At 38.6% G+C, this 19,294-nt stretch overlaps 1 protein-coding gene across 1 annotated transcript in view; it reads right to left on the bottom strand.

Annotated features, from left to right (window-relative positions):
• Window positions 1–6,585: 6,585 nt before the first annotated feature.
• LOC126481579 (probable 2-oxoglutarate dehydrogenase E1 component DHKTD1 homolog, mitochondrial) overlaps window positions 6,586–19,294 on the bottom strand; it is a 335,870-nt gene continuing 323,161 nt past the window's right edge. Inside the window, exon 19 of the mRNA XM_050105438.1 lies at window positions 6,586–7,130. Within this exon, the coding sequence (XP_049961395.1) occupies window positions 7,023–7,130 (108 nt within the window). The 3' untranslated portion in view covers window positions 6,586–7,022. The remainder of the gene's footprint in view (window positions 7,131–19,294) is intronic.

The raw sequence follows: 19,294 nt of genomic DNA on the forward strand, positions 1-19,294 counted from the left end.
ACTGAATGGTGGGGGGTAAGGAGGAGGCTTGGGCAGGAGGGAGGGGGGGGGGAGATAGCAAGGTAGGGGTGGAGGACAGTAAAGTGCTGCTTGTGGGAACATACAGGGATGATGTGAAGAGAGGGTGGTGCAGCTAGGTGGAGTTAGGAATTTAGGCAGATGGTGGAAGGTGGGGGGGGGGGGGGGATAATGGAAAAGAAGAGAAGTAAATGATGGGGGAGGGGGGGGGCATGGTATTGTGGAAAAGGAGAGAAGTAAAAAGACTGAGGGTGCACTGGTGGAACAGAGGGCTGTGTAGTGCTGGAATGGGAACAGAAAAGGGGCTAGATAGGTAAGGACAATAACTAATTTAGATTGAGGCCAGGAGGGTTACAGATAAGTAGGATACATTGCAAGGAGAGTTCCCACCTGTGCAATTCAGAAAGGCTAGTGTTGGCATTCAGCTGTCCACTGAACGTACACAATATCCTCATCCATTCCCACACATACCCTGTTCCCAACCCTTTGTCTCCTTGCTTATATCCCCACAATAGACCTAGATGTAAGACCTCTCCCACACATTCTCCCACCACCACCTACTCCAGTCTGGTCATAAGCACTACCTATCCCATCAAAGGCAGAGCTACCTGTGAAACCAGTCATGTGATCTGCAAGCCAAGCTGCAACCATTGCTACATTCTATGTGGGCAAGATAGCCAACAAACTGCCAGTCAGCATGAATGGCAACCAACAAACTGTGTAGCCAAAAAGCAGCTGGACCACCCTGTTGCCGAGCATGCCACCCAACATGACATTCTTCATTTCAATGAGTGATTCCAATTTGTGTGATCTCGATCCTTCCCACCAACACCAGCTTTTCTGAATTGCAGAGATGGGAACTCTCCCTGCAATATACCCTACATTCCCGTATCTCTCCTGGCCTCAACTTTTGTTAGTCATTTTCCTTACCTATCTGGCCCCTTCCCTATTCCCTTTCAGGCACTACACAGTGTTTTTATTTCTCTCCTTTTCCACTGCCCTCTCTCCTCCTCCCCCCCCCCCCCCCCCCCACCATCCCCCACCCCCTCCACCCACCGTCTACCCTCCCAGCTGCACCTAGTTGCCCTACCCTCTCTCCACAGTGTCCCTGTATGCTCCAACAAGCAACACTTTTTACAGTCCCCCATCCCCACCCTGCCAGCCCTCCCCCTCTTGCCTCAGCCTCTTCCTCTTCCTTACTGCCACTACCCGGTTGTCTCTCCCATCGTGCACTACTGCTCACATTCTGGCCTCAGCAGCCTGAGACTGTGGTCTTGTATGTGTATGTGTGTGTGTGTGTGTGTGTGTGTGTTTTGTTTGTTTTGACGAATGCCTTGTTGGCCGAAAGCTCAGCATCTCCACTATGTGGTGAGTAGAAACTATCCTTTTCATAATATTATTACATTCTATCATGGATTTTCCATTGTTAGAAAAGTTTCTGTTGTAAATAATTTTATATGACTGATCTTGGTGGGAAGTAAAGTGATCATAGGTGTCTGCAGAGGAAGGTGTGTGCAAGAGGGGAAATTGGAATCTGGAGTACAGAGTATTTACTCATTATGGAATTCTCATATGCTTCTCAAAGTAATTTCCTCGATTCTGCACAACCTCTCAGTTAGCCAGTGTAGCAGTATGTGGCTGATTGCCTAGTACTATGGCTATTACCAGGTTCTCCTTAGAAAATGTAACACTAGACGTTCAATTATGGAGCATTGGCTTCATTCAGTGTAAGTCATTCTGCCTTCTATAACAATGAGCAGGCACTTGTACTATGGATCCAAAGAAGACAATGCAATGTCACGCTGACTTTCTTTATTGCCTTCTTCTTCAAAGTACTGTTGTCAGGTTGCCTACAAGGCATTTCCCAACTGTTGCAGAATCAAATTCCCCATCACAGTCTTCTTAATAATCAACAATACCTAAATGGAGCACTTCTTGGAGCACTGTTTGGTTTCACAAAATGCCACATGCAGTACTGTGTGCCCTCTACTATCTCTTAAAATCTGTTCTCTGCATTATCAGTTTCAAGGAAAATTAGTCAAAGGCTCCCTTGGCAGATCAAACTTGTTTACAGCCGATAGTATTCGCATTTCTGATTATTTCTTACTGCAGACATTTCCCACTCAGTATCAATGTAACTTTACTTGTATATGAATAAAAATATCTCTTTTAAATGAGAGTCAGTCATAAAGATATATAATTTTAGATCAACAACTTAAAAAATGTTTCACATCCGTAATCATTTTAATAATACAAAAAGGTTTACTTTGAAGATAATCATGAATCATGCTTTCGTTTTAAGTGTCAAAGTAATCTGCCTTTAACAAATATAAATATTGAAGTGGATAACCATTAATTCTCAGGGATGTAATAAGTTTTTGTGCCACATACAAAATTTAGTTGCTGTGTCCTGACATGTCTCAAAACTGATCACGTAATTTAAATAAAATTGACAGTTTCAGAGTTTTCCAAGTACGAATATATAATCCCTATATTATTATCTCTACTTTCACCTTCCACTGATATTAACTCGTTGCATTTCTGGTAAATTATAATGTCTTTATTTACATAAATTTTGAAGCTGCTTTGGTGTGGTTATTTTTCAGGACAAACTGGAAGTCTCAGGGAAATTTATTTTACCTGGAAAAGTCGGGTAATTTTAAATGACTCAGTAATTTCTGATAGACACAGTGGGATTTCATCTGTCAATTACTGAAACATATATCTGAGCATTTTGTTATGAATCACATTGTGAGATTCTGCTTTGGAGGATAACCAGTTGTGGATCTATCATGTAAAGAAAGACAAAAGAGTGCATTTGATTGTTGGAGTATTTTTGCTCAGTTGCTTTCACTTACCTTAGAAGGCTTTCATTATTGACATTGGGTGCATGTGACAGCAGGATTATTTTCTGTTAGGTGATAGCAAGTGAGAGCAACATGAATGTTAGGCCTTGTCATGTAGTCCTGATGTCCTCATCCACAAAATTCAAAGGCAACATAGCATTGATTCCCAGTAAATTTTCAGGCTTTACTGATTTTGTACATATGTGACTTTACCTGCTTTGGTGCTCCCAGTAGCTGATGTCTCTTCTCTTGTTAGTTACAGCTGGCTAAAAACTATTGGTAACAAATAGATAGTCCCATTTTACTTCCACTTTTATTGCATTTATGACTGATGGCCAATTCAGGTTTCACAATTATCTTTTGTAGGCAGGTAAGGGAAAAATACATACTGCACTTCATACAGTTCTGGCTATAAAGCTTTTGTGCTATAAACCTCCTCTTGAAATAACTGACAATAGTTCATAGTGGCAAAGGACAGCCAACTTAAATCTCACAAGCAGACTCGGAATGTTAAGTGTCAGAATAATTTCGCCAGAGTAACATGTACACGGTCAAAACTAGACACAGTGACATCATCTACCTGTAAGAAATACAGTGCATGCACAATGGTATTGTAGAAGGCCCGTTTCATAATTATACAGTATTATCCCTTGAAGAATATTTGTAGAACATTGCCACTATGATGTTATAGTTGAGAGCTTCCCACAATCTATTGAAAGACATACCAGCATAAACAGCTCTCTGTTCTGTCTATTGCAGCTCTGATACTTTCCCTTTCTTTCTACGAGCTGGTTGAAGATTTCAAATATTGTGCAAAGAGCAACAGCAGCCTCTCCACATTCAGTGAAATCATCACATGGATGAGAAAGAGGAAAGTTGAACCTATCTACAAGAGCTGCAAGGTAGCCATAAGGTTTACCAATGATCTACTTTTGTATGCTAAACTATATTATGAAAAGGAAAGTTGCTGCTCACATATAGCTGAGACGCTAAGTCACAGGTAGGCACAACAAAAAGGCTGTCACAAATAAAGCTTTCAGCCCGCAAGACCATCAAAAACACATCACACACACACACACACACACACACACACACACAAAATGTGTGTGTGTGTGTGTGTGTGTGTGTGTATCTATTTTTGACGAAGGGCTTAGGGCTGAAAGCTTTATTTGTTACAGTCTTTTTGTTGTGCCTCTCTGCAACTTGGGATCTCTGCTATATAGTGGGTGGCAACTTTCCTTTTCATAATATTGTTATATTCCATCCTGGATTTAAAAAAAACAAATCTGTTGGCATTTGAGTGGATCCATAGCCTTAAGAATTTCAATCTTATGTAGTGTTCATTTCATTTCTACACAATGCACTGACTTTTTTTTGAAACAATAGTGATGGAATGACCTATGAAGCCAGAAATTCTGAAGACTATTGGATTGGCAGCACATCAACATGTTCAAAATAAAAGTAATTTACTGCATGCAAAGGTTGTTTTATATTGAACAAGTCAGTTTACAAGATACGTATATATTATGAGTGCTAACTTTAATGAATACACTATCATTTTATCCCTACTCATGCAACTACACTTAAAAACAGTTTTTTTTACTTGACACCAGTTTTTAAGTAGAAATTCTTGAAAGGATTAGAAAGAGTTGTCCAGGACAAATCCTTTTAAATTAGATTGAAAACTTGCTTCATTACGTGTCAGATATTTTATGTTATTGAGCAAATGATCAAAAAAATTTACTGCTGCATATTGAACACCTCTCTGAGCCACTGACAGCTTTAAGAATGGGTAATAAAGGTCATTTTTCCCTCTATTGTTGTAGGTATGTACATCACTGTTCTTCTCAAATTGTGATGGCTTATTTATGATGAATTTCACAGCTAAAGGGCCTAGCTTCTTCAAGAAGTGCCTATGTGACATCTGTGGGTGAACACCACATATTATTCTTACTGCTCACCTCTGTGCAACCTATACTTCCTTCCTAAGTGATGAGTTACCCCAGAAAATTATTTCGTACCACATTATTGAATGAAAATATGTGAAATATGTCAGCAAGTTGATATGTTTGTTTCCAAGGTCAGAAATTATATGAAGAGCAAAAGTAATTATTTGAAAAACTCAGTAATATGCTTTTTCCAATTCAATCTTTCACCAATGTGTAAGCCCAAAATTTTAGAGCATCCTACTCTAGTTACTGACTCCTGTATGCTACATCAATTGTTGGTATGACACTATTTTTTCTACACAACTGGACAATCAAGGGCCTTGGAGAGATCATAAAAAATACCATTTGGTGATATAAAATTATTTAAGGAATGTACTATCTGATGAGCAAATGTATAAATAGTGTTCTCAGTTGAACAACTATTTTAGAACCCAAACTGTGATATGCTAAGTAAATTGTAGGTATTCTGGATGAAAAATCTGCAAACTATGAAGTTAAAATGATCTCTTATGTTGCACACAGGAGCGTGAATATAGAGCAAGGCTTCTCTAAAAATGCAGAGTGTGTGTCAGAAGGTGTTATTACAATGTGGATGGAATACTATAATGTAGAGGAATGAGAAAGCAGGGTGATCCACATCTGAACTGCCAGCCCTCTGGCATCATGTTATCATTTGGTACAAGACCTTAACTAGGCACTAACACAGTATTGCGCCAGTTGCTTGAGTGTGCTTTCAGTGCAGTTGCTTGAGTGTGCTTTCAGTGCCAGACAGCATAACAACTTGGCCCAGGGATGCTATAAACAGGTGGGCTCAATGACCCTCAGGGGAGCAAAAACGTCCTGTGACAAGCTCAATGGACCTGTGTTTTGGGCCAGACAGCATCTGTCAGGCAGCTTCCAGCCACGCTCCTTGCGGTCCAACTTTGACACAACCAGGATATTCACAGGATCCTGTGGGTTCAGCAGGCCATTGTCAAGTCACCACTACCTGTGCTAACTGTCATTATGGCCTGAAAGAATGCTGTGATGGCACCAGCTTACCCACACCGCAGCACATCGTCGGCATCCCACCTCAGTAGTGTATGTGGTCCCCAGCCGTGGCCACCTACACCGCACGGGCACAGAGAAGTGGTAGTTTGGTATCAGGCTGAGCCCGCTGGATGAGAGCACGCACCTACATCTGCTTCAGCTTGGTGTGTCAATAAAGATTCTTACTGAAATCTGTTTATCTTTCTGCACTCACCCTCACCTTCAATAGACTCTTGATTCCCTCATGAACTGTTCAAACTCATTATGCCTGGATGAGAGAGTAGTTATGCCTTCCTGACAGGCCAAAGCAACATTCATTCACCTCTCATTGATAGACCATATAAGTGGAGAATTAGAGTGAGAGGGGGAATCAACTGACCCGCTTTTCTAAATCTTATGATGATACAGTCATAATCAGTTTGAGTTTTCACAGTGCATACATAATGAAACATAAAACATTTTGTGAAATAATTTTGTAACAATTTTACACCTGAACAATATTTCTCAAAAAACAAAAAAAGGTAGTTTCATGTACATCTTTTTTCAATCCAGACTGACCTCAAAATAGTCAAAGTGATGTTGCAAATTCAAAACTATTACAACAGTGAAGTAAAACATGCTCTCACATAGCAGAAAAATCAGTTCAGGGAAATTTTACCTATTGATCTGGAAATTCAGGAGAATAGTTGGATGAATTGCAATCTCTAGTTTGTATTTATTGCTTGGTAACTGAAACACAAATATGAATGTTGATGTCATTTTTAATTTCCATGTAGGGATCAGCAACACAATAACATAACTAAAGTATTATCTATGTGTAAAGGATGTCAGATAAATAAAATGTACGCCTAAGACATTGTTTATGCCCGTCAGTGGGTTGTAACAAAAAATTCACACAGCTGCTCACAGAAATAACTAAAATAATGTCCATTGTGAAAGGATCTTACATAGGTAAAAAGGTTAATGCAATACTATATTCCCTGATCTGCTCTATGTTACAGATACATCCCTTACACAGAATGTATTATATGGCCAAAATAAAAATCAAATCATACAAAACAAACTAAAGAAATAAAGCAGTGCTGCTTTAGTTTTAAAAAAATACATCATTGTAACTGAGCAAAATGTCTCTCTTAATTGTTTATCATTGTTATTAACTGCAATGAGATTCAGGTACTACCTATTTCGTAATGAATGGTAGACTAATCACACTTTGTGCTTCCTTCTGATGCCATTGAGCAACGCCAACAGCTGCTGCTGCTAGAGGTGGTCTTCCAGCATATCTTAACTGAAAAAAAAGAAAGTTATAGGAAAAAATTAGTCACTAGGCAAGAAAGTTAGCAAAATTAATGAGAGACAGATAATGTAACATAATCAGTGAACAGGTCTTTAGAGCCACAAAAGTGAAAATGTATTAAAACATAAAAACATATGGGGAAAATAAGTAACTAAACAGATGTCATTTCACATGTTACCAGACAGCTCCCAACGAAACTGCATTCTTAGATAGCATTGTACTAAATTATATGTGTGGTGATTCAAAGTTCTGTCTATGTAGGTGTGTTGTTGAACTACTGAAACTCATTTATCAAGGTACCACAAGTACTTTCCTTTCCAATGGACACCGTCTCCATTGCAAAGGTACATGCTCTATCATTGCACATACCCTTGATTGTCACTGGTAAGTCTAGTGGTCTTGATCATATATAAGGGCTACCACTGGAGTCAAAGTTAGGCTCCATACACACATGTGTGACATAGGAACTGAATTTGAAGGTAGCAAAGCAAAAGCAGAGGTGATGAACTGCATTTTCTGGAGTTCCTTTACAAAGAAACAGGCAGAATCACTGCTAGAGTTAACTTCCCACACCACTGTACATATATTACTATCACTGGTACTCAGTTACAGCTGCAATTGTTGAAATAAACATAGAAAATTGTCCAATGGGATCTCTGTCAGATTGCATACAGAATTTACCATCAACTTGTTTCCAATTTTAAGAATAATATATTTTACATTCTTTGAATAAAACAGTGTGCATAGAAGATGGAAGAAAGACCAGGTGTCATCCACCCGCAAGAAGGGTAGCAGAAGGCATCTGCTATACTACCAACCAATCTCACTGATGCATGTATGTTAAAGAACTTAGAACATATTCTGAGCTCATATACAATGAGTACCATATCCTGAACAGGGTGATCTCCTCTATGCCAATCAGCATGGAACCCCAAAACATCAGTCATGTAAATCTCAACTCACACTCTTCTCACATGACAAGCTGAAAGGCATGAATCAAGTCAATTCAATGGATGAAATATTTAATTAAATACAATGCCACTGTAAAGTATGACTATGTGGGGTATCAAACAAAATTTGTGAGTAAATCATGGACTTCTTGGCAGGGAGGATGCAGAATGTTATTATCTTGGACAGAGAGTCAATGACAGAAGTACAAGTAATTTTAGGAAGAGGGTATTGTGTTGTGGTATATGTTTTCATGTTATTTATGAATTATCTGGCACTTAATATTAATAAAAATGTTGCAAAGATTGGCAATTTACTATAACTGTTCATAAGTGTGAAACTGTGGACTTTACAAAATGCAGAAAAGTAATGCCATATGACTGTGACATCAATGAATCACATTTGGAATCAATCAACTCAGACAAATAGGTGGGCGTAACAGTTTGTAGAGATATGAAATAGAGGGATCACATAAACTCAGTTATAAGTCAAGCAGGTGACACATTTCAGTGTATTGGTAGGATAATGGGAAAATGTAGTGAGTCTACAAAGGGGACTGCTTACATATTGCTTGTGTGATCCATCTGAGAATACTGTTTAAGTGTGTGGGAGCCACACAAAATAGGATTAAAAGGTTATTGAGCACATGTGAAAAAGGCCAGCATGAATGGTGACAGATCTGTTTGACCGATGAGGGAGTGTCACAAAAGTTGTGAAAATCCTGAAGTGACAGATCCTTGGAGACAGATGTCACTCATCCCACAAAAGTCTACTTATGAAGTTTCAAGAACCAGTTTTAAGTGAAGAATCTAGAGATATATTTCAGTTTCCTATGTACTGCTTCCAAAGGAACCACAAAGGCAAGATTAAAATAATTACAGCATACAGAGGCACATTTAAGCAGTTATTATTCCCATGGACCATATATGATTGGAACAAAAGAAAATGTTATATGTAGTGCAATACTATGTATCCTTTGCCATTCACTTTGCAGTAGTTTGCAAAGTATGTTTGTAGATGCTGAACTGAAATAAGAAATTGTAAAAGGCATTTCAGCAAAGGAAACATGGATGTGTTATGTTGTACCAGCTGAGGAGGTGCAGTGGTAAAGATACTAGACTTGTTATGAATAACAGTATTGAATTCACCATCTAGCCATGCTGATTTCATTTTCATCTTTCAGTAAAAGTGAACATAATTAACTATAAGACTAAGACCGATTAAAAGGTATTGATCTGGGATATTCTGAGAACCAAGAAATCAATAACAGCAATTTAGAAAGCCTCCTTGAACAATAGTCAGGTACCAATGGGTCTAAATACAAGGATTCTGTCAACTGTGCCTATGTAGGTATTAAAAATAAAAAAGAGTGAACTATTTTGCTTACTTAAAGAGGCATTAAATAACATGCCTGAACTCCTAGCCATTAAACGAGCACTAAGATATGGCATGTTCATAGCAAGTATCCATATCGTAATACTTATGGACTCACTCTTCACAGTGCAAACACTAGCATCAATTGGTAAGGACAAAAGGAGTTGTTATTTATCCTACTAAATAACTTCTGTTGTATCAAGTACGCACAGCATCAATACAGTTGATCTTTCTGATATATTGAGGATCATTGGCAGGTTGAAATTCTACCACTGCTGGCAATGACAACAGCTTTATAGACTCCACCTTGTAGCATCGCCATATTATGGCTGCAAGGAGCTCCAATACATTAATCACATCTTCTTTGTCTGCCTTTGATAGAAAAGGGAAGCCCACTGGGTGATTATGGAGCTGGTCTGCACGCATCAGGCACCTCCTTCTCATATGTTAATCCTCTTGTTTATGAACTTAGACATTTGTTTTAAGAGTTGGAACTGAAATGTAACAGTTAAGTTGGTGTGTGTGTGTGTGTGTGTGTGTGTGTGTGTGTGTGTGTGTGTGTGTGTGTAAGGAGGTGAGTGGAGGTGAGTGTATGTGTTTGAAACCTTATTGTTAAGATAAGGGGCCTGTGTGTTTCTGTCTGGACTTTTATTTTGGTTTAATGTCCAAGACATTATATGTTTGATTTTCTGTATTATTCTACAAGGAATTGCAATTTGTATTAACCTTTTAAGACATTGTATGCTTGGATTAGCTGTGTGGCTGTAAGTGAAGGCCAATAAATAAATAACTAAAAATCTTAAATAATATATTTTTATCATGAGCCTGTGAAGGAAAAAGGTGAAAATAAAGTAAACTGAGATATAACAACACTCCATTAAGAAATTGCTACATTCACCAAGAGACAGATGAGCTGGCCAATATTTTCAGGATATGCAACTCCATGTACAGCCAACAGAAATTTATAAAAAATACAAACATTCTCCTAGTGTTTGGAATCACAGGCTCCATCTGTAGCGAGGAGAAAGGAATTGGTGAGGGGAACACTGGACAAGAGAACCCAAACTTAACTGATAAGGCATTTGTCTACCTTTCTAGTGAAACACTACATTTTTATTGTAATACATTAAGGAATTCTTTAGAACTATAACAACATTAATTGTTAATTGTACCATATGTAATATATGCTTTTTGATGTACAATGGAAAGAAAATGGAAGAATAACCAAATCTGATAGCATTATAACACTGTTTAAAAAAAGTCAGGACATAGTGGTAAAATGACAACAGTAATTATACACCTTATATTAACAATATGCAATCATAAAGCAACCACTCATAGAAAGATGCCTTATAGTTGCTCTGGTCATACCACTGATACAACCTGTCACACCACTGATCGAACTAAGGATGTTGGAAGCTATAAGCCAGTCTTTTTTTCCTTCATTTTCAAATTTATTTGAACATTTGTTATATCTATGTACAAAAGTACATATAAAAATTAATATCATTCTAAGAAAACTATTTGGGAGTCTGAAAGCAAAGTATGCATCATATGGCTGGAACAAACATGAAGAAAAATTTAGTTTGCATTGACACCCACACACACACCAATTTATCCTACAGGCATGTGCCTGCCCACCCACCTACCCATCCACCCACCCACCGACACACAATTGTTCATATTCCCATAATGTTAAGCTGAAATGGAAAATCAAACATTTGAAGTACAAGGGTGAGCTATGTACATACTGATTGCTGAAGTCACAGTATTTTCCACTGCACTTGGCAATATCACATTTGTTTTGGTTGATTAGCAGGCAATTATAACTGGGAAGTTGTGAGGACAGAATAACAGTAACTCTGGGGGTTCAGAACATTTTAAAGATATTTTCGTCAATAAAAACAAGAATGAGCCTTAGTGAGACACACAAAATGCTGAAGAGAAGGGTAGTTCACTTCAAACCATGTTGTATGATTGATGCACAGGGCAAGATACAATTCAAAAGTAACAAGATACTAACCTCTAAGACTCAAATTCCATAGCACATCTATTAATGAGTTGTTGGAAATAAAAAAGATCAGCCCTGACAGCTGAATATGAAAGAAACAACAAGCTGAAGACATGCACAATGAAAAGACACTTACAGATTAGCTTTCATGCTCTCATATTTTTATTATAGGTAGTCCTCTGTACTAAATAAAGCTTTTCCCTCCTGGGACAAGATACACAGTCCAATCACATTAATGTGAACACGGTCTATTTTCTATGTCAATGTGCAATAACTGCTCACAGATGGCTGGTGGCAGTACTAGCAGTGAAGGGTACATAAAGCATGCCGGGGAATGCAGAAAACAGTGCAGTTGTTGTCATAATGTCGAAACAGAGTGATTTATCTCATGTCCAAAAGGGCATGAACATTGGCTTTCAGGCCAAGGGTGGAAGCCTTTTCAAAATGACAAAGCTTGTAAACTGTTCATGTGCTGCTATGATTAAAGTACACTGTGCATGGTAAAATGGCACTATCCAAAACTGGTACTGACACAACTGTGGGCACCATAGGCCATAGATGAAAGGGATGAAAGGTGGCTGCAGAGATGTGTATGGGTGAACAGACATGCAAGTGTCGACAGCTTACAACCCAGATCAACCAAATGTCAACCAACCGTGTCTCATTAATGACCACTCAGTGAATGTTACTGTGTATGGGCCCCTGCAGCAGGTGCAGGGTTCTTGCAACCAAGCTGTCTGCTGTTAATTAGCAATAAAGGCTGGAATTTGGAAGCCAGTACTGCAACTGGATGTCCACTAAGTGGTGCCAAATGACCTTTGCAGATGAATCACATTTTCTTTTCCATCAGACAGATAGCCATTGGTGTGTACAGTGTGAAACATCTGAATGCAAACCCTGTGTGTGTTATGGTTTGGGGAATGTTTTTGTGGCATTTCCTGGGTAATCAAATTTTTCTGAATGGCACAATAAATATCCCGAGGGACCATGCCCACCTCTACACGCACCTTTTTTTTACCTGACTTGTTGGCATCCTCCAGCAGGACAATGCAATGTGTCACACAGCTCGCAGTTTACATGTGTGCTTCAAAGAGCCCCACGATGAGTTTATTTTACTCCCCTGGCCAACAAACTCCACGAATTTAAATGCAGTCAAGAATCTGTGGGACCACCTCGATTGGGCTGTTCACATCATGGACCCTCAACCAAGAAACCTAGCACAGCTGGCCATGGCACTAGATCAGCATGGTTCCACATTCCTGTCAGTACCTTCCAGAACCTCATTTATTCTCTTCCTGTAGATCTCATGCTACAAAAGGTAGTTACTTAGGTTTTTGATAGGTGGTCACATAAATGTGACTGGACAATGTATTTTGATCCCATATGTTAGGATTAGCTTTCATTGTAGATGTCCTTGACCCATTGTAAAGAAAAATAGTATTAATAATGTTGTAAGGATATGTCTGAGAAAGAATTGAGAACCATATCGGCCTAAGGCATGTCGGCATCAATTTTAAGACTATAGCATGTATGCATGCTCCTTACATCTGTTATCTTATGGTGAACCAGATTTATCTCTATCTCTAAATCCACACTGTATATGTGAACATTTATGGAAAGCTTCACATCAATTTCTCAGATATTCATTTGTATATGGGCCCAAAACAAAAAGCACTACTTTTGCTGTGTGCTGTCCAATTGATATCTATGGTTGATGACATAATTTAATGTCTACATCATGTATGTAATAGTAATACTTCATAATCAGTGGTGTATCAGCAGTTTTATCTAAATCTCAATCCACAGAATGTGCTTAGTGAAAAAATGTTAACCAGGACCATGAAGATTTGGAATAGGTCATAACTGTGTGTGCATGCCACATTTAGTATCTGTTCTTTATGTTCTGATTCTAGTTTCACATTTATTATAAGCTTTATGACAGTCAAAAGACACTATTGTCACTAGCCTACATATGGAATTTTTGTGAATTAACATTATAATAAATATAATTTTAAATAGTAATTAATATTTCATAACATAATTTTTGGATACATTGTTTTTTCATAGGAAGTATAGGACATAAGGACTTTGTTAAAAAACAGTTCAGACCTATGAGACTGATGGTTTATCTACAAATTTGATTTTCAGAAACCTCTATTTTTCTCAAAGCTTTGCTTCTGTGCTCTGAGCCCTAATGGTTCTCAGTACCTCAATTATCCTTCTCATCCCATGCGTGTCCTTGATAAACTTTTCCTCAGCATTTGTGATTCTGTGAAACTGTATGTTTCCTTTCTCAGTTAAACCTTTTAGCTGGAGATGCTTTATTGTTTCAGTTTGATCATCATGTTAAGATAAATAATGACCCATGTCTATTTCATGTTTAAAAACAAATTAATCGATGTTGCATTCTACCCTTATATTGTTATTAGTAATGTTACCGTGTTGGGCAAACCAAAATTAGACATTAGTACCAGTAAATGCTCTTGATTAGAAATATCTGAGATGAAATTACTGTTGATATCTTCACATACAATGATTTCAAGCTATTTTATTAGTACCCTCTTTAACTGCTTAATGAAGTTTAAAACATTCACTGTTTGAGTCCTACTGTGTTTGTTTCCAAATATATTACTGAAGCATGTCATTCAAAAGCTGTTCACTGCATTATTCTTATAGATCTATGGCCTATGATTTTATTCCACTTTTTGTGAATATATTCAGCCAATGACCTTGCTGCAGTGGTAACACCAATTCCTGTCAGATTACCATCAAGTGCTGTTGGGCATGGCTAGCACTTGGATGGGTGACTGTCCAGTCTGCCAAGTGCTGTTCACAAGCAGGGTGCATTCAGCTCCTGTCTGAGTCAATTGATGAGCTACTTGTTTGGGAAGTAGCAGCTCTGGTCACAAAAACTGACAACTTCTGGCAGAGAGATGTGCTGACCACATGCCCCCATATTTGCATCCAACGGCACCTGTGGGCTGAGGATGTCATGGCAGCCTTCAAGGCCTGTTTGGATGGAATTCAGTTTTTGTTTATATAGTCACTTAGCCTTTCCTTATATTATACCTACATTGATGTACTAATTTGTATCTGTCTAAGTCAGGGGTAATAAAGATTTCAAATTACAGACCACTGTTTGGCACGAGTGCCACAGCATTCAGCCTCACTGTACATTTTCCCCACCATTACCCATGCTTTTTGTGCTCTATGAGGAGAGAGAGCGAGAAATTGTGAACATGTCGCATTTAAATGGCAGTACAGGCACACTGCATATGACTTGGTTTTATATTTCTCATTTCACAACAACATAGATTACAAACAAAACAAATTTTCAATATTATATGATTTTAGGAGCACTGAAGACATAATATTATTTTTATCTGGTTGAAACAGTTGGTATAAGGACTGGCACAAACACTTTCACACACTTTTGCACTCTAGTTGCCACATAATTGTGACCTAAAAAGTTTCAAAATTGTAAAAATTCTTTCACACAAAAATGTCCATCAAAATACTGCAGCACTCGTGTAATGTCATTGTGAAGACATGGAAGCTCTACCTGAGAAAAGCAATTAAGACTTCCTGGAGATATTTAATGAAATTTATTTTATTTATCATAAGGCAATACACATACAAAGATTACAACAGAAGCAAAATCCCCAAGATTGGCAATCCTTTACAGAAGCTCTAAACTTAGCATGGAGTTCAATGTGAGATGCCTATAACAATTTCCACAGTGAAACTTTGTCTTGAAACCTGGCAGAAAATCCAAGGAGATTCTGGCCGTATGTGAAGTATGTTAGCAGCAATAAACAATCAATGCCTTCTCTGCGCGATAACGATGGAGATATTAATGAAGACAGTGCTGCCAAAGCAGATTTACTAAACACAGCCTTCCTAAACCCTTCACAAAAGAAGACGAAGTAAATATTCCAGAATTTGAATCGAGAACAGCTGCCAACATGAGTAACGTAGAAGTAAATATCCTTGGAGTAGTGAAGCAACTTAAATCACTTAACAAAAGCAAGTCTTCTGGTCCAGACTGTATACCAATAAGGTTCCTTTTGGAGTATGCTGATGGATTAGCTCCACACCTAACAATCATATACAACAGTTCACTCAATGAAAGATCCATACCCAAAGACTGGAAAGTTGCACAGGTCACACCAATATTCAAGAAAGGTAGTAGGAGTAATCCACTAAATTATAGGCCCAAATTGTTAACATCAATATGCAGCAGGATATTAGAACATATATTGTGTTCAAACATTATGAATTACCTCAAAGGAAACGGTCTATTGACACACAGTCAACATGGGTTTAGAAAACATCGTTCCTGTGAAACACAACTAGCTCTTTATTCACATGAAGTGCTGAGTGCTATTGACAAGGGATTTCAGATCCATTCCGTATTCCTGGATTTCCAGAAGGCTTTTGACATTGTACCACACAAGCGGCTCGTAGTAAAATTGCGTGATTATGGAATATCGTCTCAGTTATGTGACTGGATTTGCGATTTCCTGTCAGAGAGGTCAAAGTTCGTAGTAATTGATGGAAAGTCATTGAGTAAAAGAGAAGTGATCTCAGGCCTTCCTCAAGGTAGTGTTATGGGCCCTTTGCTGTTCCTTATCCATATAAACGATTTGGGAGACAATCTGAGCAGCTGTCTTCAGTTGTTTGCAGATGATGCTGTCATTTATCGACTAATAAAGTCATCAGAAGATCAAAACAAACTGAAAAACAATTTAGAAAAAAATATCTGAATGGTGCGAAAAGTGGCAGTTGACCCTAAATAATGAAAAGTGTGAGCTCATCCACATGAGTGCTAAAAGGAACTCATTAAACTTTTGTTACACGATAAATCAGTCTAATCTAAAAGCCGTAAATTCAACTAAATACCTAGGTACAAAATTATGAACAACTTAAATTGGAAAGAACACATAGAAAATGTTGTGGGGAAGGCAACCAAAGGCTGCGTTTTATTGGCAGGACACTTAGAAAATGTAACAGACCTACTAAGGAGACTGTCTACACTACACTTGTCCGTCCTCTTTTAGAATACTGCTGCGTGGTGTGGGATCCTTACCAGGTAGGACTGACGGAGTGTGGCGTCGCAGCTAGTGTGCGATCACCCATTTGTCTGTTAAAAGCTTTACTTCAGAATGTATGTGGGCTGTAATGTAAGCCGGTAGAGTATTATACAGTAAGTAATGGAAGAGTTGTGTCCTGCAGACTGACAACACGACCATCTGTTGCAGCTGCGCGTGTGAAAGCAGTGGAGTGGCGCTGGCAGGCCACTTACATTATACGAAACTAAAAATATTAATAACTAATAAAGGAATAACCTGAGGAACGTCATATTTGATGTACAACTTTCTGTTGTGAAAACAAACAATATGTCAAAGTCTGAGATCAAAAATAGTTGTATTTTGGAAGTTAGTAAAATTCCATAAAAAAAAACATAATTTTCCAACAGTCAAGAATTTAAATATATACAGTGATGTAATAGTTCACCTTCAGTGACTATGTACGATGACCTGATAACACTTTCAGTGTTCATATATAAATTTTGAAAGTTTTTAGTTTCAGAAAACCTCTGTGACTTTTCTATATTAATAATTTCAAGAATTCTAAGTAAATATGTGTATTGTGTGTTAGGGTGTGTGTGAATGAGAATGCGTGCGTGAGAGTATGTGGGACGTTCGGTATTATTAAAACTCATTCATGTAATTCTCTACAGGAACTGGCAAGTGTTCCAACTCTGTAACGTGGGAACGAATCCACTAGTGGTTCCCCTACTAGTGAATGTCAGATGTCCAAGTATGTATGCTTATGTATAAGACAGCCAGAACATTCGCAACTACATAATAAATTTCCAGATGTAGAGTAAAGCTTATAGTTCATTTTGTTTCGTTTATTTAATTAGAGAGTTTTGTGTTACTTAATTTGATGACGTCAATGAGCCTAGAGAATTGGTTGGTGCTTGCTAGATTTTGGCGCGAGCCACGCCCTAGAAGTGAGTTCTCATTGGTTGTAAGTGCTGACAGCCAATGAGAAGCAAGACGGTTGGCCGCCTAGCGAGGTGAAATAGTTTTGAGTGTGGGAGAGTGAAAGGAGAGTCGCGAGCTAGCTTTAATTGGAGGCGGTTATGCTGGATGTGACTTTTCGCATTATGTGTAAGATGAAGTCTCGGGATGACTTCCGCGTTATGGTCCAGTGTTAATGGTATCCGGTAGTGACCAGAAACTGTTTATGAAAACTTTTGAGTGTTGTGATAATTTGTTCCGACGAAAATCGCGAGTGAACTTTGAATTATATAGCGTGGTGGTACTGAGTATATTCTTACTGAGTATTTTATGGCGAGCATAAACTTTAACTAAAGACAACCACTGAATATTGTGTGCACAAGTACTCGTAATTGGCCAATCATTGACTGTGTTACAAGTAATTGGTTTCAGAATTTGGGAAGGTAAAAGTTCTGGCTGTTTTAGGTACGGTGATAACTGTGAGCAGAAACTTCAGTAATTTTCGTAAATGTGGGCTGATGATCTTGCTTAACAGCAATAAAGATCTACTGAAGGTTTAAATTTGAACTTCATGTTTAAAGTACGAGTGACACTCCCTTTCCGAATCATTTCTTTAAAGTACATAGAAAATTTTCAGCAAATTTTACTTATAGTGGCCTCCGGCGTGTAGCTATGAGTTTACAGTTTCCTCAACACTGCTTTTCTGTGATCTCGTAAGTAGCTGCAGTCAGGAGTTTATGTGCGAAGATCTACCGCTGTAAAGAGGTAGGTGAACAAAAATTATAAAAGAAATAGCATTGCAGCAACAACGTAAAATCCGTCGCAATTGGTGCATTGGCAGGGAAAGATAATGAAACATTTCATTAAAAGCACGTGTGGTTGTGTAACTGGACAATAAAAAAGTGCTCGCGAATAAATAGGAACTGGGGAAAGGACAAATATTAAGAGTGAACTATCGCCACGTGGACAGAAAGACAATGATAGCCCATGAACTGTGAGTGTGTTTGATGCGCTTGGCGGATGAATTTTGTGGTTACATCACGCCGACTGAAGTAGCTGATAACAACGACATCTGGCTGACTACGAGGTGCATTCAAGTTCTAAGGCCTCCAATTTTTTTTCTCCGGACTGGAAAGAGACATAAACATGCACATTGTTTTAAAATGAGGCCACGTTCATTGTCAATACGTCCCAGAGATGGCCGCACCGTACGGCAGATGGAATTTTACCGCCAGTGGCGAGAATGAGAACTGTTTTAAATACTTAAAATGGCGACGTTTTCCTTACTTGAACAGCGCGCAATCATTCGTTTTCTGAATTTGCGTGGTGTGAAACCAATTGAAATTCATCGACAGTTGAAGGAGACATGTGGTGATGGAGTTATGGATGTGTCAAAAGTGCGTTCCGTGGGTGTGACAGTTTAATGAAGGCAGAACATCATGTGACAACAAACCGAAACAACCTCGGGCTCGCACAAGCTGGTCTGACAACATGATCGAGAAAGTGGAGATAATTGTTTTGGGGGATTGCCGAATGACTGTTGAACAGATTGCCTCCAGAGTTGGCATTTCTGTGGGTTCTGTGCACACAATCCTGCATGACGACCTGAAAATGCGAAAAGTGTCATCCAGGTGGGTGCCACGAATGCTGACGGATGACCACATGGCTGCCCATGTGGCATGTTGCCAAGCAATGTTGACGCGCAACGACAGCATGAATGGGACTTTCTTTTCATCGGTTGTGACAATGGATGAGACGTGGATGCCATTTTTCAATCCAGAAACAAAGCGCCA

The sequence above is a fragment of the Schistocerca serialis genome, chromosome 5 (assembly GCF_023864345.2).
Source record: "Schistocerca serialis cubense isolate TAMUIC-IGC-003099 chromosome 5, iqSchSeri2.2, whole genome shotgun sequence".
Classification (NCBI taxonomy): Eukaryota; Metazoa; Arthropoda; class Insecta; order Orthoptera; family Acrididae; genus Schistocerca; species Schistocerca serialis.